At 39.5% G+C, this 27,264-nt stretch overlaps 1 protein-coding gene across 1 annotated transcript; it reads left to right on the forward strand.

Moving 5' to 3' along the window:
• xrn1 (5'-3' exoribonuclease 1) lies at positions 1 to 27,246 on the forward strand. Its single transcript, XM_038718854.1, is given in 42 exon segments — positions 1 to 251; positions 1,506 to 1,738; positions 2,251 to 2,348; positions 4,353 to 4,462; positions 4,617 to 4,727; positions 4,825 to 4,910; positions 5,029 to 5,116; positions 5,257 to 5,425; positions 5,688 to 5,755; positions 7,991 to 8,128; positions 8,278 to 8,447; positions 8,781 to 8,870; positions 9,207 to 9,363; positions 9,563 to 9,682; positions 9,790 to 9,959; positions 10,430 to 10,547; positions 12,467 to 12,562; positions 13,266 to 13,369; positions 13,867 to 14,001; positions 14,715 to 14,877; positions 15,401 to 15,514; positions 15,731 to 15,829; positions 15,971 to 16,086; positions 16,373 to 16,519; positions 16,617 to 16,706; positions 17,340 to 17,475; positions 17,623 to 17,679; positions 18,254 to 18,386; positions 18,519 to 18,588; positions 18,805 to 19,000; positions 19,156 to 19,242; positions 19,369 to 19,452; positions 19,856 to 19,900; positions 20,238 to 20,318; positions 20,495 to 20,632; positions 21,181 to 21,316; positions 21,443 to 21,615; positions 21,843 to 21,956; positions 22,693 to 22,798; positions 23,035 to 23,216; positions 23,397 to 23,519; positions 23,522 to 27,246. Coding segments are annotated over 42 exon segments (5,148 nt in total). The 5' UTR covers positions 1 to 176; the 3' UTR covers positions 23,744 to 27,246.
• The last annotated feature ends 18 nt before the right edge of the window (positions 27,247 to 27,264 follow it).

Consider the following 27,264-nt stretch of genomic DNA (forward strand, 5'->3'; position numbering starts at 1 on the left):
CAACGGAAGATTTTAACAGTCGGACCACGGACAACTAGCTAGGTAGCGGCCGTTGGAAACAAAACCGGACTGAAGTTTTCATGTTAACCTTAAACCTCGACCGTGTTTAATTACCAACATAGCTAGTTTTGACTGTTACCTTATTTTATCCAGACGTTGAGACTTTCGAGGTGAAGATGGGAGTACCGAAATTTTACCGATGGATTTCAGAGCGCTATCCTTGTCTCAGTGAAGTTGTCAAGGAACATCAGGTAGGAAACCAGTGATGTGATTAGCATTAGCTTCACAATCCACTGGCGCTCATTGACGCAGCGTTAGCTCAGCTAGCTCTTGGCTATTAGCGAGCTAAGTAAAGCGGGCCGTTAAACTTTTAGTCCGCGTAGCTTAATTTACCTGCGTTTTTGCCCGGCGACAGGACAGCTCTCTTGTGGCCCACAACACTTTTATCTCCATTATTTAACGTTAACGTTATTTCCCAAATTCCAAGACTAACGTAGCTTGATAGATGTTGGTCTTCTAAGTTACCTATAACAGCTGAACATGTTAACGTTAAACAAGTCAAAGTGCATATAACTTAACTTAACGTAAATGTGTTAACACTGGGTAGTTTAGGTCTTTGTCTGGCAAGAACATTCTGAACAACAATAAACCCTCACAGTCAGCTAAGTAAAGTTAACAAGAGATGAATAGAGGCTGCTGCTAGTTAACGTTATTGTTGCCAGCTAACCTACAACCGCCTTACTTTACAATGTTTGTGAAATTGTTTAAAATACCGCGATTATGTGGTCAGTCTTAGTTGATATCAACATGAGCATCTTTTGTTAACCGTAACGCTACATTACTTAGTTATTTGGGCTACTGGAATTGACATTAGTGACCTACTTCCCCGTGTTGGTAAAGAAGGTCGTATTTCAGCGCTTGAGCAGCAACAGTTTCATCAGCTGGACTTTGTGTCACACTCGTTGCGTAAGACAGCTTTTGATATGCGTGTTAAGACAATAAAAAAAAGACATTTTATGCTAGCTGATAACATTGAATAACGTTTCAAAAAAAACAACAACATATTGCTCTCCCCTTTTTCTAAACCTAAATGAGTAAACCTGGTTGCAGTTGCCCTTGACTTAACCCTTCTTTGGATAAATATGACCTGGATGACTGAGAATCTTCACAGACATAATCTTATGTAGATGTGAATGTTATGGGAGACGGTTATGAAGTTCTGTGGATTAGGCTGAATGAGCCCATTAGAAAGCTTTTGGTAAATAACAAAGATGATTTGAACCTTTCACTTGTTGCTCCCAAAATTTGTCATGAGAAGGATACCTCCTTGCAGCAGACACAACAAAGCATGTTAAAACATAAATGTTTTTTTTGTTGAGAGTATGTATGTATTCCAGACAGTCGAGGAATTGAAAATCAATTGATTTGACTAATTGGCCACAGGAATATTGCAGGATATACATTCATGCCGTTGCATTTGTTTTGTTGTTTCTTTCTCTCTTCAGATTCCAGAATTTGACAATCTCTATCTGGACATGAATGGGATTATCCACCAATGTTCCCACCCGAACGACGAAGATGTCCACTTTCGCATTTCTGAGGAAAAGATTTTTGCAGACATCTTCCATTACCTGGAGGTGCTATTCCGGATCATCAAGCCTCGCAAGGTCTTCTTCATGGCGGTGGACGGTGTGGCACCAAGGGCAAAAATGAACCAGCAGAGAGGACGGAGATTCAGGTAGAGATGGATATAAGATGACAGGAAACATGTTTGTTTATAGGGTGCTACACAGAATGGGTCAATTTGAGTCATCTGACCTGGGTTCTCCTCTGAATATCAAAGACAGTAGAACATGATTGTTAAATTTAGGTTGTTGCAGTAGCTTTTCTTGAGGTGACCAAATAAAGAAATGGAATTTTATGAACATGTCCGCACCATGATGTTGAATCTCAAGAGTAAATAATGCCACATTCTCTTTCAGTTATCTAATCAAGATGACAACTCTGTTCTCAAAAATATTTATACAGTGTCTGGTATAATTCTTTGGTTTAGCAGTGATGTTTGTGGTTATAAACCTGGACCTTACATGAACTTCCTAATAAGGCAGAATGAACAGACTAGAACCAAATGCAATATTTGCTTTGGTAAAGACTGAAGAAACAACACTACAAGCAAGGTAACAGCCTGAGACTGAGTTTGACCCGCTCTCTCTTATATCTGCCTGTGTGGGTGGGTGTCTGCGTGTCTAGGTCCGCCAAAGAAGCAGAGGACAAGATAAAAAAAGCTTTGGATAAAGGAGAGGTGCTTCCCACAGAGGCTCGCTTTGACTCCAACTGTATCACTCCTGGTAGGAATGCTCTCAATTTTTTACACAAAGGAACATCTCACTAAATCATTAAAAATGATGAAAAGTAGCTGTAGCAGAGCTAGTAAAGATACCTGTTCATTTCAGGGTACATAAATCAGTCTATTCTAACATTCAGTTAACGGGAAGATCTTGCCAAATCTGAAAAAGTGATCATGTTGAATTTCAGATTTAATTTTGAATCACTTGTGTTTGATAATTATAAAAGTTTTTCTTTCTATCTTTTCACAGTTTGACACTTAAGCATGCCCTTACCAGGTTGCCACAGACATGTTAACTTGCTGGTGCCATGTGGGACACTTCCTAACAATTTAGCATGTTGCAGGCAGTCATGCTAAACACATCAGTCGGACCTAACAAGTCCTGCTTAACTTTAGCTCAGCATTTTTTTTTTTTTTTAGTCTGGGTGCTTTCACACCTAACCTGTTTGGTGTGGTTCACATGACCTGTGTTGGGTTTGCTTGTTTGGTTTAGTTCATTTTGGCTGGTGTGAAAGCCGTCAATCTAAAGGCGCTCTTGGTCTACTTCCATGTGGAAGTTGTTGAGCACCATTTGTGGTGTGAAAACAAAGCGGACCAACCACAGGAATTTGTGATTGTAGATATGTATTTTTAGCATCAAATCAAAAGCTAGACTAGTTCTAAATCTATCTGCTGATCGTGAATTTTCAAGGAAGAGATCCTGTAACCAGTGTTGGGCAAGTTACTTCCAAAATGTAATACATTAGAGATTACTAGTCATATACATAGCCTATAGAAATCTATTTAGAAATGATCCATCAGGGGAGCTACCGTCTTGTTAAGAGGAGCCGAGCTTCCCCGTAGTTTGCACCCTGACTACAATCTCGACCATCGGATTCCAGCACCAGGAAATAACGTTACTCTTTAATTAAATTTTATTATTAAATAAACAAAACACCACTGAATTTCGACTTAAAATGTGTTGTTACACGGGTTACTGAGACTTTAACGGGTACAATATTACAGAATTTTTTAAAGTAATGTTATATTACTGCGTTACAGCTAAAAGCAATACATTACTGTAATTGCGTTACTTTTGTAATGCGTTACTCCCAACACTGCAGTGCATATAGTTTTCCAAGATAATTTCTTAACCATGGTAACAAACTGTATACAAGTCACTCTTTAATGTGTGTCTATGAAGGTTCTCAGTCATCCAGGTCATAGTTATTTAACAAAGGTTGAGGCTTCTGAAGAGACTTCTTCAGTTCTGAACCAAGTCCAGTTGCCCTTGACCTCAACCTTCGTTGGATACTTTTTAGTGTGTGGCATTTCCCAAGAGGAAAATCTCCTTTTTATTTTTGCAGTGCCTCATTTAAAAATGACTGGAACATAGCAGCCATGCAGTAACAATCAATGCACTTTTGTTATCTCGCATAAAGATTGTATGCATGCTATACAGATTTGAATTTTTGGGGGGGAAGGAGAGCACTGGTATTGGATCTGTACTACATATCCTGACTTGAGTTAAAGAATCCCAAACTGAGAACCTGTTGTTTAGTCCGTACCGGAGTTTGATTGACAGCTTTAACACCAACTCAAATGAACCGACTCAGATATGCAAACACACAAGAGTCTGAATGAAACGATCAAAACAGTTTAGGTGTGAAAGCATCCTAAGACAGTTTCAGCGTCATTGTTTATGTTTCTTGTAGAATGTCTTTTTATAATCTGTATTTTATTTTCTTTTACTGCTATTGCATCTCCGCATTCTGTGATAGAGGGAAAGGAAGTTCACAATACTCTTCCTCTATTTAGACACAGACACTATAGTGGAATTTAGGCAGTGTGGGTTGAGGTTATTCTGTTGAACTTTGGTGCAACTGCATTTTTCTCATTTGACTGCAACTATTACAGTAAAATGATATTGTTTTTAGCACTGACACATTTTATACTAACATATCAGATGTTTCTGTTCTGAGAAAGTTGGCAGCAACTCCTTTTTAATCACACATCCGTCTTCCAGGCACTGACTTCATGGCAAGACTACAGGAGCAGCTCAAGTATTTTGTCCACAACAAGCTCTCCACCGACAAGCTATGGCAGAATGTCAAAGTGTACCTGTCTGGTCATGAGGTGTGTTAACAGCTGTTTTAAAGAAAATGGCCACTGCAGTTTTAGTGGCAGTTTGTTGGCACCAATGTCCATGCCACTGTTCAGCTACTGGGATTCTTTTTCAGCCAAAGTCAATGTTGCTTGTACTATGTGTGTGTGTTTCTTTTCCTTACAGACCCCAGGCGAGGGAGAACATAAGATCATGGAGTTTATTCGCTCTGAAAACACCAACCCGGATCACGACCCCAACACCCGACACTGCCTGTATGGCCTGGATGCTGACCTGGTAGGGGTTGTGTGCACATGGTACTTCGATGAGGATGTACATAATTGCGCAAACACTCTTTGGATGCTTACACTGTCTTAATCTTTGTGTGTTTTAGATAATGTTGGGTTTAACCAGCCATGAGCCAAACTTCTCCTTGCTCAGAGAGGAGGTCCGCTTTGGAGGAAAGAAATCCCAGAAAAGGTTCTTATCCTTCTGATTTTTGTTTGAATAGTAGTTTATTTTAAGTTTTTCCAGACTTATTTACATGTCATTTCTGTTCTTCTTCTAATGTAAACCATGCTCTTTTCTTTTCTTCCAGGATAACGGCTCCAGAGGAGACAACTTTTCACTTGCTTCACTTGTCTCTGATGAGGGAGTACATTGACTATGAGTTCTCCGAGCTCAGGGTGAGGCACATAATATAGAAAGAACAGCACAATTAGTTTAATCATGCAAAGATGATTTATGGAAACAAAGTTTTTGTGTCTTAGTGTATTTCACATCAATATGCTATGTAATCTGTATTCTGTTTATGGGTGTTTTTCAGAATCATCTTGGTTCTGAATATGACTTGGAGCGAATAATAGATGACTGGATTCTAATGGGCTTCCTTGTGGGAAACGATTTCATCCCTCACCTCCCTCATCTTCACATCAGTCACGATGCTTTGCCGTTACTGTACAAGACCTACATCAGTGTTCTTCCCAGCCTGGGTGGTGAGAGACACACACACACAATCATTGCTACATCATTTACTTTTATGACAAAATGTTGCATATATAAATATCAAGCATTTGCAAGATGCTGAGTTTCCCAAGTTCTTGATAATATACTTATGCTCAAGTGAGTTGTTAGTTTCACGTATTGTTTGCACTGGTCAAAATGTTTGGCACATGTCAGCCATTTTAATATAGAAATATGAAATGCTTATTTCATTTACTTGAAAAAACAAACCTGAATCCTGTTTTTCCAACTCAGGTTATCTGAATGAGAACGGCCATCTAAACCTCAGAAACTTTGAGAAATACCTGGAGAAGCTTGCTGAGGTGAGACAACACTAAAATAGGGGTGTAATGGTAGACAAAATTCACGGTTTAGTATGTACCTTGGTTTTGCATTTTCGGTACTGCGGGGGAAAACAAAAGAAAGTAGTATGATAGAATTTCTGTCATTTAATTTGAAAAATTTAAACATTCACCAGTTTCTAATTGGACTCAATTCTTACTGTAACAGTTAATGTACTCAAATACTGGTATATTGTCATTTAAGAAAAAATGTTCCATCTTAAGACTCTAAAACACACAACTTTTATAACTTTGAACAATGATTTTGGAGAAACTGTATCATATTCTGTTCAGTTTCTACAGCTTTGGTCTCTCATTTGTGTTTGCCATTTGGATGCAACAGCACTAAATAGGGCTGGACGATATGGCCAAAAATGTTATCACGATAAAAAGTTTCATATCTTTTGATATTGATAATTATCACAATAAGTATCAAATGTTTTTTTCATTCGAGTTTAAAGGCTGATTTTTGCTCCTGAGTGAAAGTTGAAAAAATATGATGCTTAATGCTTAACTTAATGGTTTAAACTCTTCTTTATGTTCAACACTTGATTTTCCAAACAGTGGATCACTCAACAAATCTGAGGTAGAACATTCAAAAAAATTATGAGAAAATCTCAAAATAAATATTTTAGGGCTGAAACGATTCATCCATTAAATAGATAAAATCGATTCATAAAATGCTTAGACGCAAATTCTTTGAGTCGATGCTTCGTTTAATCCATGTAACTATACAGCACAGTGTTTCGCAGGGACATTTATTACTGTCGCACATCGCGTTTATGCTGTGAACAACAGCACGACGGCAGCTTATCAGAAAGCAGCCGGTGTTCTGCCAGCCGACCACAGACAGTAACAGCAACTTTAGCATTTAACTGAAATCATGATTGATTGTTGAGTTGAAGCCAAAGTAAGCCGCAGACCTCAGCTGAAAATGTCCACATGTGCGTTTGTTGTTCTTTTTGGGCCGTGAGTTGTGACCTCACAGTCAGGAGTTATCTGGGTGTCGGGGAGCTGCACCTTTTAACTCAACTCCAGCTCTCTCTGTAGCTCAGACGATCCCTGCTACCTGCGTGTGCTAATCCATCCTTTCACCCAGATTATTTGTCTTTTATAATTGCCATAGTTATAATAACAAACAGCTGTTTCATGTGCAGGATCGCTCATTTCACGTGTGTTTTCTTGATAAAAGTGGTTTGGAAACCAGCGTCGGGTGCCATAGCTGTTGTCAGCTCCTGTAGTGGGTGTGACTCCCTGCCGCCGCCGCCAAGCAAAAGTACTTCTTAAACGACGCATCGATGAATCGTTGAAATAATTCAATAGAAGCTTCGAATACTAAAATCATCATTAGCTGCAGCCCTAAAATTAATTAAAAGCTTAAAGCAAAATAAACATCTTAATAAAAAAAAAAAAAGAAGCCCTAATTCGTGGATGACTCAAGTGAATAAAATCAAATTTTTGTTGAACATTTGTTATATTGTTATTGGAAAAAAAATCGCAATAAATATTGTTATCAGAATCATTGTTGTTGTTTTATTGTCCAGCCCCAGCACTAAATGAGCTTGACTAACTAAGCTGACTAGCATGCTACCATGGATACAACATCAGAGGTGGTGACTTTTCATTCCTAATGAGTAGATTTGGCTATTAGTGAATTTTACAACTATTAGGACAATGATTAAGGGCTGTTAAAGTGTACATGTACCCCCTAAAAATTATCCGCTGATTTACATATGTCTCTTTCACATTGTAAGTCTATGGGAAGCATATTCTACATAAATAAACAATTATGATATGATAATTGTTTGAGTCACGAGGTGTACCAAACTGAGAAATTTGCTGTCTGAACCCATCATCCTGTACCGAACAGTTGAATACACGAACTGTTGCAGCCTTAACTGTAAAGATTAGCGTAATCACGTTAAAGGATTTAGTCAAAACACAATAACATAACTGTTAGTATCAAATGTAAGAACAAATGATGCCTTATACAATAAATTCATTTGGTTTGGTAAGTGAAGTCAACTAAATAAAATTTACATTTTAAAAATGTTAAATACTGTTAATACTAACCAACTTGGAACTTTTAAATGAAATAAAGTTGGTTTCTTAATTAATTATTACTTGATTGCTTATATTTATAAACCACCATAAATAATAATTTAAATCTGTGACACTATTCTTTTCTTTCTTTGCTCTTTTTCTTCTTCCCTCCAGTTTGACCGGGAACATTTTAGTGAAGTGTTTGTGGACCTGAAGTGGTTTGAGAGTAAAGTTGGCAACAAGTATCTGAATGAGGCGGCCGGATTGGCTGCAGAAAAGGAGGCTGCCAGCAAAGACACAAAGAAGAATGAGGTTTAACAACAATAATATACATATATAAACACAAACACGAACAGAGATGCAGCAACTGCACATTCATTCATTCATTATTTTCATGTACAGATTCAGTCACAGTCCCTGCAATTAATTAACAAACTTAATTCAATTCATCACGTGTGTAGGATAATGCCCTCTGTCTGGCAGCTCTGACCTCATCAGAAAGAGTGGTTGGAGAAGGAAAAGGAGCACTTGGAGACGATGAGGACGAGGAGGACGATATGTTTGAAACAGAGTTCAGACAGTACAAGCGCACCTACTATATGACCAAGATTGGGGTGGATGTGGTATCTGAGTAAGTATATAGACGCACACGCAAACATACAATGCAAAGCGAAAAATACTTACTACAGGAGGTGGGGCTCCCTAATACGTTTATTATATATGTACTGCTCAAAAATTAAGGGAACACTTAAATCACACATCAGATCTCCAAAATCCAAAATCTTTACATAGTACACATAGTATAATTTGTTGAGAACAAAATGACGTAACGACTAATACATTTTTTTTTACTTAATCGACAATGGTCAAACATGTATGTGAAAATTGAAGTAGTTTATGCTAAATACACCAGTTTGTAATTTGCAGGTGACCCTAAAATGTATTATTAATCTCTCGTTTGCAGTGAGTTCCTAGCCAAGCAGGCCAAGTGTTATGTGGAAGGTATCCAGTGGATTCTCCATTACTATTACCACGGGGTTCAATCCTGGAGCTGGTAAGAACTTCTTTCTCATATGTGAATTACTCTGTACTCTTTGTTTCTTCTCACTCTAGCAACCTGGGGACGTCATCATCATCATTTATTAAATTTTCTCTCAGAAATGAGGGAGTATCAGGTGATTTCTCAAATGGGTATCTACTGTACATCAAGCCCAGCTTTAGTGAAAGCTTTTAGCACCATGCCTTTGAATCAAAAAAACAACTAGCAATGTAAAAACTATTGCTTTTTATTTGAGGAACACTGTTTTCCCCTTTTCTCATGTCCATTCTATTTGTGCTCTTCAGTTTGTTCATTTTTTAAAGTCTTTGAATGATGTATGTATGTCTCTAGGTACTACCCCTACCACTACGCTCCCTTCCTGTCTGACATCAGGAATATATCTGGGTTAAAGCTGACCTTTGACCTTGGGAAACCCTTCATGCCCTTTCAGCAGCTGTTGGCAGTCCTGCCTGCTGCTAGCAAGGAGCTGCTGCCTGAGGCTTACAGGGTAACACACTTTCATCCAATCACATGTTCTCACAAACATAATATATATTACAGTATATACACATACCTAATCTTGGAATTTCATGTGGTACAAGTATCACAAATTAGTCTACATGTAAACGATATTTATAAAGTAGCAACAACTGAAAAGTGTGGGGTTTATGAACACATGAAAAAATGTATTGTTTTTGATGTTTCAGCACCTGATGATGAGTGAAAATTCACCCATAATTGAGTACTACCCTCTTGACTTTAAAACGGACCTCAATGGCAAGCAGCAGGAATGGGAGGCTGTGGTTCTCATTCCCTTCATAGATGAGGTACACACACACACACACACACACACACTGAGGAAAATGAATTGCACGACTGTAAAAAAGACATACGCATTAACAGTATATGTGTGTATTGTGTATTTATTGAACAGAGGTGCTTACTAGCAGCCATGGAGCCCTGTAATCACAAGCTGACTAAAGAAGAGAAGGCCAGGAATTGTCACACAGAGTGTGCAGTCTACTCATATGACCACGAAATAGACTACACATACAACTCCACCGTGCCTCACCTGTTCCCTGACATCATCCACTGCCATGTCCGGTAGGTGCACATTCTCCCCTAGAGATTTAACAACAAGTTGATTTGTCTTTCTCAAATGATCTTTTATATCACCATTTCAGTCCACTGGATTCACTAGGATACACGCGATTACAAGGAGTAATATTCAAGAACATTTATGCAGATTATTATTATTATCATCAAATTGGACAGCTAAAAGCATTAAGATATTACAATTTCTGATGGATTCTATAAGAAAGCTGCAATTTACGTGAAGATAACAAGCAGAAAATTTTTAAAGAGTGAAAGCTAGTGAGGAATTTATTAGGATTTTTGCTGCATTTCATTAGTTATGGTTTTACTGTCACATGGCTTTGTCAAGAAATAGATTTATTTGTCCATGCTTTAAGAAACAAATGGAACCAAAGATAGCCATTTCAGCCATTATACCCACTTAGTTGACATGTAGCTTGATGTTCACAGATTGATTGTATTGTATTTGTGTGTTACAGGAAAGCAAACATCCCTATGGATGCCTGGCATGTACCGTTGGACCACGCTAGAAGACCAGTCGACCGCTCAGCTCTGTACTTCTGTGGTTTCCCCACACTGCAACACATAAAACACAAGGTAGATGTTTGTGTGTGTGTGTGTGTGCGCGCGTGCATGGAGTATACACACAGGGTGTCTTAAAAAGTTGTAAAAGGTAATAAATCAATTTTGTTGAGGCCATTAAAAAGTCTTAATCGCCATTTAACAAGGTATTCAATTTTTAAGAGATTTTTTTCAATGTGAAAATCCTGTTTGTCCAAAAGTTTCTTTGCTAAAAGTGTAGATGAACATATGTATATATAATGCATAGCCAAAAATTCTAGACAGGCAGTGAGTAGCGACTGTGTGATTTGTCTCTGTAACGTTAGGTGCAGGTATCTTCCGTGCGCCTATTTCACTCTTAAACACAAATAGATCAGTGCGAACCGGAAAATGAGTTACGAGTACAACCAACCGTAACCCTCAATGCTAATCGTCCAAAACATAGTCAGAGTGGTGATCAGGAGTAACAGGATTAACCCGATTGGCCGGTCGCTCTGTGGCCAGTTGAAAAGCCTCGTTCCTCGAAAACAAGAGCGAGATGCGCCCCCAGCAGCTGTATCGGCAAGACAGAAGACAACAGAGAACATTCATGGAGCATGTGGGTTTGGCTAACGTTAGCTGGCTATTTAGCTTAATCTGTGCCCTTTTTATTGAAACACATTCAACTTTTCATAAAGCTGATATTCTCGTCAATGTCACTTTGAACAGATAAATCACAGCCTGGATGGAGCAGGATTTTAAAAAAAAATTTGTGCTGCAACAAACTTTAGAAATGTTGAACTCAGTGTTCTGCATAAATGGGTATGATTATTGACGAGTTAGTAGCCTGCCCAAAATCAAGGTTGGAGGCTATCATGTAGCGTAGAGCATTTTTCTTGCACAAAGTTATTGAATAAAAAACAACCCCAATCTGAAACGGCTGTAATTTGAATTAATATTGTACTAGTGGTAAGTTATATACTATTGAATATAGTAACATAATGAATATATTAATATCAAACTTACAGTTTACTATTAAGTTAACAATGTACTTTTAACTTAATGTTATAATATTATACTAAGACAGTCATTTAGACTAGTTCCTCCTCCAGGTTGTGCCTGTGCTATACCGCCTACACTACTTACGTTATTCCTCACTCAGTTTATTCTCTTCATCTTTGTTTCCTCCTTGTTGTATTGATCGAGTGGTCGATGAAAGATATCACACATATCATTGCAGGCAAGCTCACATTATCTAGTTTAAACCAACTAAAACACAAAATTACACTGTGTTTCACATGATTTGCTGCAATGTTGCGTACATAAACGTCATAGCTTATGTAAGACGGTGGCTTTGAAAACTGTTGGCCCATAGAGGCTGTTATAGGCAACTGAGAAAGTTGGTGAATGCCTCAATCTTTGGTGGCGTTACTTCCTGATGACATATAGGTAATAAATATGTTATAAATATATTTAAATTCCTTTTTAAAAACTCAAAAATTTTCATTTGAAAGGTGTGTGACTGACTTAATCGGTTACAGCTTAAAGTGGCGCGGCAGTCTTAAAATATGTTGAAAAAGTCTTGAAAAGGTCTTAAAAAGGTATTAAATTTTACTTTAAGATTCCTGTATATACCCTGAATCAGTATATTTGTTTTGGATGGCTAGCTTACATTGAAAGGATCCAAGCCCCAATACAGGGTTTGATGAATTTAGCCTAAACTGTTATATGAAGCCCTCACTTGAAAGAGTGCAAACATAAAAACATTTGTCCCAGTCTGCATAAGTTCCTCAGTAAAAGCTTGTGTTAGTTTATTGAAGACTATTTGAAAGTAGAATACTTCAAAAGTATAGAAACTTTAATGAAAGCTGCAACTTTATGGTCTCTCTCTCTCTCACCCCACTGTCTTTGTCTGACTCTTTTTTTTGTTTTGTTTTGTTTTTTGTTTTTTTGTTCATGGACTCGCTCGCTTTTAGTTTTTTAAGAAGAAGAGTGGCGTGGTCGTGTTTCAGCAGAGCAGCAGAGGGGAGAACACAATACTGGAGATCCTCCCCAGCGAGGAAGGAGAAGCGGTGAGCGTTTATTTGTTAATTTTATTTCTTAATTAATTAAAGAGTTGCTCAAAATATTTCTTAATTAGAATCTATCTCTCTCTCTATCTAAAATTAACAGAATATAAGGCATTCATTATTTTATTATAATTAATAATAGCATACATTTATTTATACTGTTACATTGGCAAAGGCCAGGTACTAATTTTGGCATCTCCATATAACATGGCAGTGATGTGAGCTTCCTTTAGATCGGGCTCAAGAAAAGTCACAGGATCTCTAAAATAATTAGTTTTTTACTCGGTTTTATATCAAACTACACATCAACCTACTTTTATTTAAACACCCCTAAATAACAGCAGTAGTAGTCCATGTCAGTAGGTACTAGAATTTTGAATGTGAGGAAACATAATAATTTTATCCTGCTTTGAATTCTTAAAGCACAAAAACATTTGTGTGCCCTTGCTTGATGAAGAAGACACACTTTATTAATCCCACTGAAGGAAATAAATTTTTTTTTTTGTTGTTGTTGTTGTTGTTGTTATTATACACACAGTTAGTGGTTCAGGTTATTGCCACTACATATCACTGGTCTGTGCTGGATTCAACCCAGCGACCCTCGGGTTTCGAAGCCAAGTCCCTACGGACTTAGCTAATGTCTGTTACACACTTTTATGTATAAATCAAATTTCCGCTCACTTGTGTATTTTTTTTCTTTTTTTAGGTATGTGATGATGTTGCTGTACTGGTACTGGGGAAGTCGGTGTTTGTCAACTGGCCGCATCTAGAGGAAGCTCGCATCATTGCTGTGTCAGATGGAGAAGTCAAGTAAGAATTAATACTGGGCCTTTGCCAATAATGGTGTGTCTGGTGGAAGTTTGTTTTAGATTTTCAGATGAGTCAAAATGTTGCTACTGCTGCATCGTTCTGTAGACATGCAGGTTTTGCACCCTCTGGATATATTTTACACAGAAAATGATCAGTGTATTAAGTAAAATAAAGTTATTGTCATATCTTATATTTGAGATCCTGTGATTTTTATGGAAAGCTTTTTATCAGTCAGAAAGTGCTGAAGTAAAAATATTATGTTGATGAGGAAAACAGACACCGTGATAACTCTGTTGATGCAGAGAAGGCAGATCATTTGAGGTACTACCACTGGGGGGTGCCAAATTCTACACAAAGTGGCTTTAAAATATAAGATGGCAAACCCATGCCCACAATCAGGAAATGTAGCATGCATGTCTGTTTGGCTTCGGCTAGCACAGAGTTTTAGTTTAAGCATGAATCAGCTGTTGCAAATGAAGCTTCGCCCTGTTCTGCAGTTTTTGTTTAGATGAACCACCTGGTGTCCAAAGAGTGTATGATCAACCCTCCACTCCCCCTCCCACCAAAGTAACCTCTCTGTCTGACAAGGAGCAGAAGGATTGGGTGAAGGATGTCCAGGGAATCACTGAACAGTAAGGCGCAAAAACAAACAAAAGGAGATACTTTGTTTTAGGAATAAATAGAGAATACACAGCTGTTTTAAAACATATTGTAAAGGTCCCATATTATGCTAATTTTCAACAACAGCTACAGTTAGGAGTATCTATCTATCACGAAACTAAATCACAGACTTAAGGCAGAGCAGGTAGAAGACATCAGACGGAAAACCAGAAAATATTTACCTTTCCTTTATAACCGTAAAAGCACTTTCCTGAATGTTCACTTGGTGTTATGTTGATGTAGAAGGTTGGACGGTGGGGGAATGGTTGAGAGAGGTGTATTTAGTTTGTGTTCAGTGGAAAAAGGTATGTCAACTGCGCCCTCCAGCCAAATTCGGCGTGTTCGCACACACATTTACAGATTGACTGAGCAGGAGAAAAAGAGAGGATGTTTTTTTTTCTTGTAGTTTGGGGATCCACCAGGGGTACACATTTAGGTTGAAAAGACATGAAAATTTTGCAAACATATGGGACCTTTTAATAGTAATAATGTTTCTTATGTCTTTGTGGTTAAGAGACCTTTAAAGCAGTTGTGACATTGTACACTTGAAACTTTTTGTTTGTATGCTGCGTTCACAATTGTAAGGCCTCTTCTTTCCTAAAATTATGAAATGAAGCATAACCTCTCCTGTCTTATTTCCCATGTTTATGATTCCTTTTATCAAAGTGATATTTCTATCTTGCAGTTTCATGAAGAGGAAAGGCATCGTGGTGAATGAGACATCTGTGGTTTTGTACGGCCAGTTGCTGACGGGAAGAAAGTACGTCCCCAAAGCCAATGGGGTGGTGGAACTAGAGAAACAGTGGTCGAAGCAGGTCCTCCCTTTCGCCTACCAGACCGTGGTTAAGGTACATGCATACAAGAAAGGAAATCACAAAAAAAAAGTCATGGAAGACTGTGACTCGCTAAGCTCCATGAATGCAGTACGTTTGAGCCAAAGGGAAAGGGCTAGGGAAATATTGTTGTCATATATATAGTCCTTTATAGGTTTTATTAAGTTACTCACCCACTTAGATAGATACATACACACACACACACACACACACACACATCCTCCATCTGACACACACTTAGGTTAAGTACTACTCAGGTACAGATTTTGTGCTAAGATGTGGTGTTTTCCAGCAGGGCCATGAGGCTGCAGAAAAAACTGCCTGAGCTGAGGAGTACAGACAATCAGTCTAAACTTACAAATAAACCTTGCAAATGCCAACAATATGTGTCTGTTAATTATGTGCGCAGTGTTTTCCTGTTAACTGATAAGCCTGAAGGCGCTATACCTATTCACCCTGTTTCAATTCCTCACTCTCTCTCTCCCTCCCTCACTCACTCATTACTCCCCATATTCCACTTTTCCCTTCATCTTCTCAGGATATCAAGGCCTTTTACTCATCTCTGACCAGCTTTAAGAGCTTAGACGAGCTCTTTCCTCCAGCAACCAATGTCTTCATGGTGGGGAACCCTTACTACGGTGCCATGGGCGAGGTATGTGACCAGTAACATATTATAAATAACTATATTGATTGTACATCTGAAAGCTGGAGTAACTGCCATCTATGGACAAGGGCTTGGATGTGCTCTCTCTCCTATAATGACATCACAACATGATGTTTTAAAAGCTCCTCCTATCACAGCGCTTTTTATCTAGCAATGTTTCACAAGGGTTCTTTAATTATTCTTGGCTTTTTGAAATATTAACAGGTGCAGGATTCTAGTGATGTCATTAAAGACGGTCGGGTACGGGTGGTCTTCAGCGTGCCACAAGAACCACAGCTTGAGACCTTAATCCAGAATCAGCATGTAAGAGACACAAACACACACACACACACACTTGTGACTGTGTTAACTGAGAAATTGTGTTGCTTATGAGAGTACTTTCCATGCAGAGCCATGCATGCCTCACATATGTACTGTATGCCTGCATGTTTTTGTATTTTGTAGAAGTACTGTGTGAAGTACAGTCCTGGATACGTTCTGGCATCTCGACTCGGCATCAGCAGCTACCTTGTCTCCCGCTTCTCAGGAAGCATCTTCATTGGCAGAGGCTCTAAGAAGAAGTAAGTGTTCAGTCACCTTTCAGATACAGGTTAAAGCTAACACATACCATATTTATTTTAAAACATGTTAAGATGTTGAGATGATTCTACATTAAAGATGTAGACACACATTACACTACATTCATCCCAACCTGAAAACTTGTTGGTTTAAAAAACAAAAAACCTCCTTGTACTATTCTATATTTTTAGTATAGAACATTAAATTATTATATTAAAATATTTAGTTTGTTCCACTGATCAGAATCTTTCCTAATGTCTCCTTCTCCACACCAATGTGTGTCTGCAGTCCTTGTGGGGAGCAAAGAGCTAACGTTGGCCTGAACCTGAAGTTCAACAAGAAGAATGAGGAGGTTCCTGGATACACAAAGAGAACGGAAAAGGAGTGGCTCTACTCTGTTGCTGTGGAGGAATTGCTAGCTGAATACCTGGACAGGTAAAAAAAAAAAAACTGAAAACTTGAGCGCTGCACCCTCTGTATTCATCTTCCACCAGGCTTTTGATTTTAAATGATCTTTTTTATGCTTTGATAGATTTTCTGAAGTGTTCGAATTAGTGTCCAGAAACAGTCATGATGATGTTTTCTATGAAGATGACATTTGGCCTGGATTTGACCAGAATGGGTAAAACACACACACATGTACATAGATGGTATTTAATATCTTGTGATTTCAGCAGTCTGTTTGAAATAATTGTCTTCTGGATTAATTGAGATAAAGGATAATTTTGGTATTTTTAAACCAGGGCCCTATTTTCACATATTTTGGTGTTGAAATGACTGGTAGATACAGAAAGTTTTGGAATCTGTACAGTAGTGCCCTTCAGAATTACGTCAACAAAAAGCGCTTCTCTGTGCCACAGACAAACTGTTACACCAGGTGTCACAGCTGTGACAACATCATGGAAAGGATCCCTATGAGCGACACCCTTTGCTTTTAACAGGACCCTAAAGTCTCGCTCAAGGACAATTCTCGCTCTGAAATCTCGTGAGAGGCGAGTTTTTTTGCAGGAAACACCGGTGGAAATGAGGGAGAGGAGTTTGTTGTGTACATAGAGGAACTGTTAGCACTGATGGGTCTTCCTGCAAAAACTCAACTCTCACCACATCTACTGCATGGATTTCTAAACCTTTTGTACCAACTAGTCATTTTGACCCCAAAATGAGTTTTAAAAAGGGCCCATGTTTAAGAAATACCAAAACTACCCTTTAATTGTGTATTTATTAATGATCTCTGATATTGATGGACACCCTAAAGGGCGGAGAAGGTTGCAGAAATCACTTCATGGTTGAAAAGTCACCCAGTAAGCTCCATCAGCAGGGCGTCATGTGACCTACAAGTGCTAGACTCTGCCATCGTGGAGAGGATTGAGGAGGCAGTGGAGAAAACCAAGGTGACTCCAAACATACAGCTTCAAACTGAAGCATATTTCCTCTACTTACCATCATAAGAAGCTCTTTCTGTGTGAACTTAGGTCCCCCAATTCATACCCCTCTCTTTATATCCTCTCTGTGTCTCACTCTCACCATCCTTCTCTTAGGTGAAGAAGAGCACGAAGAAAGTCCGTGTCACAGTCAAGCCTCACCTCCTCTTCAGGGTGAGTACGTTTTTCCTGCATGTGTGATTATGAAGATGTGTCTTTGGCAGACTTTTTGCACACTTCATGATAGTAAATCAGAATGTGTTCACAACGCTTTGAGATCTGAAAGGTCTAGGGACAGATTTCATGCACATCACACTTTCTTTTTATTCTAAAAATCATTGTTACAGTGAAGGCGTAGCTAAGAAGATAATTGATTATTAGTTATATGTAAATTAACAGCAAACACGAAAAATATAGAAATTCATATAAAGACGTCACTTTTTTTGGGCTTTTGGAAATTTTTATGAGAATTGTGACATATTATTTACCAAACAATCAATTAAGTGAAATGATAAATGGCAGATTAGTCAGTCATGAAAATAACTGTTAGTTGAGCTGTACATATAGAACTGTGCAAAAGTTTGAGGCAGGTGTGGAAAAACTGCTCTAAAGTATGCTTTCAAAAACGTTAAGTCAAGTTAGTCAACAAAGTGCAAAAATCTAAATCAAATCAATATTGGACGTGACCACCCTTTGCCTTCAACGTATTGATTACTGGCATTATGGATATGTGAATGCCTGTGTGTAGCCCTTGGAGCAGCAGCAGGGAGTGGTTCCAGACCCGGAAGCAGAGTATCGCCTGTTTGACAGAGTGGTCAACATCAGGGAGAGCTTCACCGTCCCACTGGGACTCAGAGGAACTATCATCGGCATTAAAGGGGGTGAGGACACACTGTTTGATTTCTTTCATTCTGATTTCTTCACACAGCCTCAGCACTTTTTATAAATGAGAAAAAGTACATGCAAGATATAATTTTCACACTTTTATATTGTGTCTGTCTTTGTGCCTTCAGCGGAGCGGGAGGCAGAGGTTCTCTACGAAGTGCTTTTTGATGAAGAATTTGCTGGAGGTCTTAACATCAGGTGACCACACTAAGTGAATCTGCAGTGTTGAGTTGAGTCTCAGTTAGAAACTCCTCTAGAGGAGAAACTGTATAACAGAACAGGACAGAGTAGAAAACAGAACTGTAGCATATTATTATAATAATTATGCAAACAAAACACTAAATGTGTTAGTTGTTGGCACCCCCTCAAATCCACACCAGACCATGTGACTGTATTATTGGCCTGTGTCCTCAGGTGTTCATCACCTCGCGGTTACCGCCTCCCTCCCTGCGCTCTCATTAACTTCTCCCACGGAGCCCGAATGGATCTGTCATTTCACAAACTCACTGCCGTCGTCAAACCTCAGCCCTCCGCAGCCGCAAACTTCAGCTCTCAGCGCCAGCTGTCCGGCCTGAACCACTCTCCACGTTCACCCTTCATACCGATGCAGGTGAGAGGGCGGCTGCACAGTCTTTTTATTTATTTTATTTTTTCCCTGTTAGAATTTTAAAAACGATGAGAAATGTTGTGTCTCGGACGGCTCACTGCGCCATCTTCTCACTCAAACCTCTTTCTCCATTCTACCTCTCCACTCCTCATCTGTAGCATAACAACAAACACGGCGGGGTGAAAGCAGCCTCCCAGGGCAACAGGAACTCTCCCACTAAAGGAATCCAGAAACAACCGGCAAAGGTCAGGGTCTTCTGTATTTAGACCCCTCTCACTTTTATAGCCCTTAAACTGTGTGATCTGTCAAATATACATGACACATTTTCCAATTCATTAGCTGTTTATCTGTCTCACCGCTTCTTTATCCAGGGTAAAGAGGAGTACAGTAACGTGTGGCAGTCTCTGCAGAACTCGGCTGCTCCTCACAAACCTCCGGCTCACTGGCATTCTAATGTAAGTGTGTGTGTGTGTGTGTGTGTGTTCAGGGGCCTTTTCAATTATTAATACTGAGAAATATAATAATAATATAGCTCCATGGTGTTGGTCCTTTCCGGAACCTGTTTTATGTCTAGATATTATAACCAAAAGATCCCGTATTAGTTTTTCGATGTGTTCGGGGCCCCGTTTCACCAAATTTGCTGCATTAATCAAATTAAGTTAAATGCAATTTATGAGAAAGAATCACTTGTGAAACGTAATGCTGCTATTATTCAAGCAGTGACCAACCTTTATTTGCCTCAACATTGCCTGTGACACAGTGTCAGTGGAATGTGGGATATTTTCCTCTTAATAACTCATAAAGATCTTACTGTGTATTAAAAATAAAATAAAATAAAAATTATGTTTTCAATTCTAGGATGGAAATCCCCAGCAGGGTGGAAACCAGCACTTCAATAAAGCTGTAAGGACACACATGCACAGAACAGAACTGCGTGTTCTCCCAGCACTCAGACAGCCTCATCCTGCTCTTGAGTTGATTTTAAATGCTGACTGTTTCAAACATGACCCAAAAAAGCAGTTTATAAACTTGAGATGCATGTGTGGGGGAAAATATATATTTATGCATGTCAGTTGTACAGTAATATATAAAGCATGTGGGTTAAAGAAAGAGAGATTCTTTGACGTTTTACTTTTTGTGTGTGTGTGTGTGCATTGAGTTGTGTTGGTGTGACTTTGGATGCAGACCGTTGCTGTAATGTATATGCTTGATGTTAGATGTGTTTGTGTGTGCTCTGCAGGCCCCAGTTGGTGGCATCAGACTGTTGAAGAAAAATGAAGACGCCAACTCCCTTTTCCCCACAGCCAACACAGCCAATAAGGTACAAACGCATTTAATCTCCTCACAAGGGTCAAAGGTTTGCATCCAGTTGCTTGTTTTAAACCACAATGCTCAGAATCTTGTTTGGCCGTTATTAAATTTGACCACAGCAGTATGTGTAAAATAAAGTCTCCTCGCTTCAAATCTTCTGTCTCTTCACACATTTCTCTCACTTAGACTACAACTGAGTTTGAGGACCTGATAGCCAGTCTCAAGATCTCCAAAGGTAGCCAGCAGACCCCACCGCCTCCTGCTCCTCCACAAGTGCCCACCAGCCAGTCAGATGGCCCGTTGTCTCCACAGTCCTTCGCCATGGTGAGTATCGGAGGCAACGAGTGGTTAAGATGGCAGGGGTCTTCTTGTAATGCATAATAGAGCCTGACAGATATGGGATTATTAAATTTGAGATATCGGCCTATATTAATTAATTTTTTCTTGTGTGTGTGTGTGTGTGTGTGTGTGTGTGTGGTTATGAGACATCACCAAGATATGCATAACATAACGCAGTTTAAAAATAAACTTTTTTATTGTTATAAATAATTTTGGTTCCAAACACGCTTGTTGCCATCAGGGGAGTTGCTGAGTGCCCAAGGTGACAAACTATGAAACAACAACCCTCATAACATGATTAAAGGATCCGTGTTTCGTCTCTGTGTTGCTCCATTTATCAGCTGTTATGAACACTGATACGGATTAATCTGCAGTTAGCTTATATCTGCTCTAATGCATAAGTAAGGTACATGAAGAAGATTTGAGAGGAGTAAGAACATTTTCAAATTACAGCCTTTTATGTTAAAGAAGATTTAACACATCACTGTTCAGGTCAGGATAATTGAACTGGGTTTGTGATCTGTCTGTTGTAGAAGGGTACCCTGATGTTGAAGGAAATGCTAAAGATTGACAGTCCAGGAACAGGAAGTCCCACGTCCCAGGAGACTCTTAACAGCGCTTCCTCCGGTGGCCGGCAGCAGAACAGGAGACGATCGTCCAAGAAACTAGGTATGTAACTGCTGATCACCACACCACAAGCAAGTTCACTGCAACCAGCTATACAAACCAAGTGAGGGGGGCAACTGTCCGTATACAACCTCAGCCATGTCTTCCATCCCATTTTCTCACCTCCAGCCGCAGCAATGAACGCCCCCCACGGCGAAACAGCTGTATTAGCTCCTCCCACATTGACCGCCTCTGCCAACCTCTCCAACACAATGCTGACAAGTAAGGTGTCCGAGCTGGCGTGCGTCTGTGTGGGGTTAGGAATGGCACCACCCGAGTTCAGCTTCATAGGCAACAGACAGGTAACACAGTGCGATGCATGTTTGTTTTTTGCAACACACAATGTTTTCGTCATGCCTTCCACAAATACCTAACTATTACAGAAATCATTGTGTTTTGCATTTGGCAGAAAACTTGAATGTTCCGCTCTCAGGTCTGCCTTTATGTGCCTGTGTGTCGATATATGCTTTTCTCTGTTTGTGTTTGTGTTTGTGTGTGGTTACACTGAAGTTGTCTTCTGTCCCCACAGGGTGTAGTAGTATGTCAGGTGAAGCTGTCCAATGGGTTGATGGTTCATGGTCCACAGTGCCAATCGGAAAATGATGCCAAGGAGAAAGCTGCCTTCTTTGCCCTCCAAAGACTGGTACAACACACACACACACACACACCTCTTGAACAAAGTAGTGTTTAAATGTGTGGGAGTGAGTATGAGAATGTCTGCTTGTGATGGTTAGTGGGGTGTGGAAGCCATCTTATTTTAGTCTGAAGAAATCAGAAATGATGCAGGGGGACACAAGAGATGGGGCTTTCTCAATAGTCACTCTTAAATCAGAGCTGTCACCTAGGATTGATGATATGGGCCTATTATAAATCGATCACAAGTACAATATCTTTGTAACAAAGTATCCTCTAAAAATAGTTTTTCCTCCAGTCCCTGACTTTGTGGCCGCTCAGACCACTACCATAGTTGCATTACAACAACGCTTCAGGATCCAGGAAGTCCAGATCCATGAGTTTGAGGGTTTTCAAAATACCTCACAGTGGTTTTAATACTCACAGGACAAAGGATTTTACAACTCTGGTTAAAACCCAGCGTTCTTCAGTCAAAGCAGCACAGATATTTTCATATTTTTGTGATTAACTTCTCTCTTATCTCTGCTGTAAGGCCATTTTCTCTTTGAGAAAGAAATATAATTCAGTCTGGAAATGATAGGGACTCGAAAAGGTGTGGTACAAAGTTTTCACTGAATACCAGTTTATACTGCAAAATATAACAGTTCCAGACAGAAAGAAATGTTACCAGTTGAAGAGGTAGACAAACACAATTAGCACCTGCTAAAACATAGTTTCTCTGTCTGTGTCCCCTTGCTTCTCTGTAGAACTCAGTGGGGTCGAGCTTCTCCCTCCCACCTCCTTTATACCCAGGAGTGGGTCAGATACGACCCCCACCCATCAGAGGTATGACCCCTGTCTTCAACCAACAAGGTCAGTACATTTTGCAGGACTTTGGTAATGAGTTACTTTGTGGTAATTAGTTAATTTGTGCAGTGTTTCAATCAAAACCTTCTTTTTGTCTCACTTTTCTGTTCTCTGTACCTATTGTTATGCCTTTTTATTTTTTGTCTCAGATGTCATTTGAGACCTGACTTGTGAAAAAGATAAATTAATTAATTAGAATCTTTTATCAGCTGTTACCTCACATGTATGCTCTTTTTCTCCAGGTGGATTGATGTTACCTCCCCAGGGTTACGCCCCTCCCCCTCTGTGGGGAATGACGCTTTCCCCCCACCACCACCAAAACCAACCATTCTTCAGCGCACCGGGAACCTTTCCCGGTGCTGCCCGCCCACCGCCTTCAACAACACTGCCCATTGGCTCACACAACCAGTTTATCCCATTACAGGTGAACTTAAATGTTTGAACGTTGGCAGTCAGAATAGAAATACTTTGCTGTATTTCTTTTTAATTGCTTTGATGGTGTGTTTTTTTTTTTTTTTTTTTTTTTTTTTTGCTTTTGCTGTTTTTTATGCCGACATCACAATCATGGTAACCCAGTTTACCGTTTGTCCTCTGACCTTGGCAGGTGACTAAGAAGCGAGTCTCAGCCAACAAGAAGAACCAGGAAACTCGAGAGTTTTACAGCGCTGCCCACACTGTGTCCAGAAACCAATCACAGAAAGCCCAGAACCAACTCTCTGGCCAATCACAGGCCAGAGCCGTAAAGTCGAGCAGCCACACCAACACATTACCAACAGCAACCCCTCCTCTTCCAGCCCTGGTTTCGTAGACGGCGTTTCCACAACAACAGCTGGCCCGCACACGCCCCCTCGACAAAACCAGCCAGCAACAGGCCACACCCCCGGCTCCGCCTCCAAGAGGAAGCACAGAAAGCTGGCTGTCAACTTCGAGGCGGCTAAAGTCTCTGAGTGATGAGCTGCTGTGTGTGTGTGTGTGTGTGTGTGTGTGTGTGTGTGTGTGTGTGTGTGTGTGTGTGACAGAGAGGGGTGTTAGAGTCGTACTTTGTTTAAGCTGCTGTTTTAAGCCTGACTCAGCATCTCTGATCAAACCCCTCATCAACGTGAAAGTTTCTTTTCACTCAACGTTTCAGGGTTGAAGCAGCTTCAGCTGGGGCAAGGGAACTTTTTTTTGTTGTTTTGTCTAATGTTACGCATTAGGCAACTCAAAACACAACTCTATATCAGTCATCATCAATCACACGACAGAGTTCCACTGTCCCTACACCTCTTCGCTGTCAGTGTAACAAAGTCTGCCAAACCTGGCTGTTGTAGTACAGTCCCCTGGAGATGCTGCCTTCTTGCTCTTGTTTGTGGCCAGTGTGAGCCTACAGGTTTGCTGTACAGGTTGCGGCCATAGCTTCTTCTTTCTTTTTTCTTCCTTGTGTATTTCTTAGAAGAGGTTCATTTCGTGAATTCCTCTTCCTAACAGAATTGAGTCATGTCTTATTTCTTTGAATCATAATGTTGGCGCTCCAGTCCGCAAACTTAAAGGAAGTTTATTACAGCTTGCCTATTATTTTTGTAGCTCTGGCTGTTCATTCTGTCAGCTGTGTTAACTGGTTGCTGTGATCACGGAATTGGGGTAACATTGGTCCAGCGGGGCAACAGATACGAGCAGTTTGACGATCATATTAAAGAAATTCCACGTTAGTCAAATGTATCTGAAGGAGAAAACAAAATGATTACCCAAACTCTTTTATATACCTCCATCCACAACCTTTTTGCTGTAGTGAGTGAGGGATTATGAGCGAAATATCAGAAGCGGTAGCCGGTCTGGTGGAACTGAGTTTGTGCACGGCCTGACTGCTTGTGTTTGTTGCCTCCTTTGAACTATTTTCTGTGATGTTGCTGTGTTCCATGATCTTATCAGATACTTGATTACAAAGTTATCATAGCTGACAGAACCACTGGCCCGATCAACAAAAATCAAACCCACGTTGTAATGCAGTTTTCCTTCAACTGCGTGAGCAGCGAACTAAGTACAAATTGGGAAAAACAATCTTCTGACAAAATGTTCTTACAAAAACATAATTCTATCCTTTGGTTCACATGTTCAATGAGCTTGGTCCTAGCAGTGAAGAAGGTCTGGGGAAGTGAAACACTGCCATTAAAATATGCATTTTGAGGGAAAATCTATGTGGAAGAAAAATAAATGGATACAGTAGCTACATACTAGTGCCACCAAATCAAATAGTAGCTGAGCGGAAAACACAAAGACGTTTTTACAAAATTTTCTGTTTGGGCATTAATGAAGCATGTAATAATAATTAGTAATGTGTGTTATTTCTCCCTGCCCCCCCTGTCAGTCTTAGCACCGTCCATCTATACTTCTTTAAAAATGTTGCTTTGTATGTTTACAGCCCAGAGGCAGGAGAGTTTTCACTGACATTAGCTTCTGCTGTTGCCTTCGCTTTGGGAAGCACAGGAGGGCTCACGGCAACGTAGACTGAGAAAATACCGGAGGGTGGATGTGCTTAACGTTTTGGAAAACCTCCTCAGTTACATTTGGATCTTGGTTCTCCGAGACATGCATCCATGGTAGAAGCCCTCCTCATAGTCTAGCCTCAGATTTGCACTGCAGTGGCAGTTACTCCCTGCTTTTCCTAGTAAACGTAACACTAAGTCATTTACATACATCTTTAGAAAGCTAGTTTGAATTCATATGATGCTGTGTTGTCCTTGCTTTGTTTTTTAGGGGGTTTTACTGTATTAATTATGCATAAAAACGGGCCTTCTATAATGACAAACTAATACAGCCGCGTCGTCAGGTTTGGATCAGTGGTGTTAATCAGGCCAACATTGATTATCTGTTTTAATGTTTTCCTGTGTGTTGTGGTCTTTAAATCCCATCAATATTTATAGCCTTTTTATTTCTTTCAGACGTTTGATGCCTTGCTGCATTTTTATACTTTTTGTAGAGTTTAACAACACAGCCAAAGTAAAAAGTTGCCCCCAGCAACACACACACACACACACACACACACACACACACACACACACACACACACACACACACACACACACACACACACACACCGACCGCACTTGATGATATTGCCAGTGCATGCAGAGCTGGTTCACACCAGCACAGAACCCAGAATCAAATAGTGTTCAAATGACCAGATTTGTCAATTTTTATTTTTGTAAACTGGAACTTGTGAAAATGTCCATTTTAATTTGATTGATGCAGTCAAATACTAATCAGTCATATTTGTTGAGTTCTGTTGGACCTTACAGGTTACCCTTACACTGCCAGATTCCAAAAGCAACTTGATTTTTAATTGAACAGTGCCAGTAGATTGTGGTTGATTTTTACACGGGTGCAAAAAAAATATAGCTTTTTTTCATTTCTATTTTTTTTTGCTTTAAAAAAAAAAAAAAAAAACTATTAAGATTAGACTTTTTTTTTCTCCTTATGAATATGGTCACTCACACAGTTTATAATACTATGCACTTTTGACATCTTAAATTGAAATACAAACCAATCAATTAGGACTTTATTTAGAAAAGAGTTCTGACACATGACTGATGTCACATACAGTATAGTTTCTGTTTGTCCGAAGTTTTCATTTCTATGTGAAATGTGGTGTTAACAGTACTCTTCAGGGGTGCACAGCTGATAATTATGAGCTTCCTTTGCAACTTAATCATTATCATCAGTTATCTGAAGTGCAAATATCATTAACGTACAGAGGTGACATACGTACATAACGGTTGAAAATAGGCTATTTTTGTATCTGTGTAAATGCAACCCTAACAGCATAGTAACTGTGTTGTATGGTGAGTACTCATATATTTAAAACACTATATTTACGTTATGTGCCCACTAAATTGAGTCTCTCTTACATGCTTATGAGGAGGTTCTTCCAATTTTCTGTTGGTGGATTTCTCAAGCTGTTTGGCTATTTTAAGTTCGCTTTATTGTACTACTCTATACACATCTGGAATTAACTCACACAAGAACACATACAGATGTCTCCATTTTAAGGAACTTTTTTTTTTTTTTCTTTTTCAAGCCATGGATTTTATGGAAACCCTTTTTATATAGACTTTGTCTTGGGGTCATTTCTAAGCAATCTGAATAATGATTGTTTCAATAATGTTTGTTGTGGAGCTCCATTGATGGAAGCAGCTGTAGCGACTAGTAAAGTGTATTTGTTTTGAGGGAGACATGCATACAGTGTTTGTTGTTTTAAGGCTCATATCCTTATGCCGGCCTCGGGACTCAAGTCTGTAAGGCTCTGGTGCAATAAGGGGAGGTTTCTGGACATTTAAGCACACCTGTTGTGTATCCGTTTGGTTTTTGGATATGAAACGAAGTAGAGAATTCTCGATAATAAGACATAATGACTTGCTGTTTTGATTCAGGAATGTGCTGTACATATCAATTTAATTAAAGTGCATCTTTTGTTACAACATGGTTGTTTCTTTTGG

The sequence above is a fragment of the Micropterus salmoides genome, unplaced genomic scaffold (genome assembly GCF_014851395.1).
Source record: "Micropterus salmoides isolate LMB-PRFRI ecotype aquatic unplaced genomic scaffold, ASM1485139v1 Ms_hic_scaffold_14, whole genome shotgun sequence".
In the NCBI taxonomy this organism is placed as follows: Eukaryota; Metazoa; Chordata; class Actinopteri; order Centrarchiformes; family Centrarchidae; genus Micropterus; species Micropterus salmoides.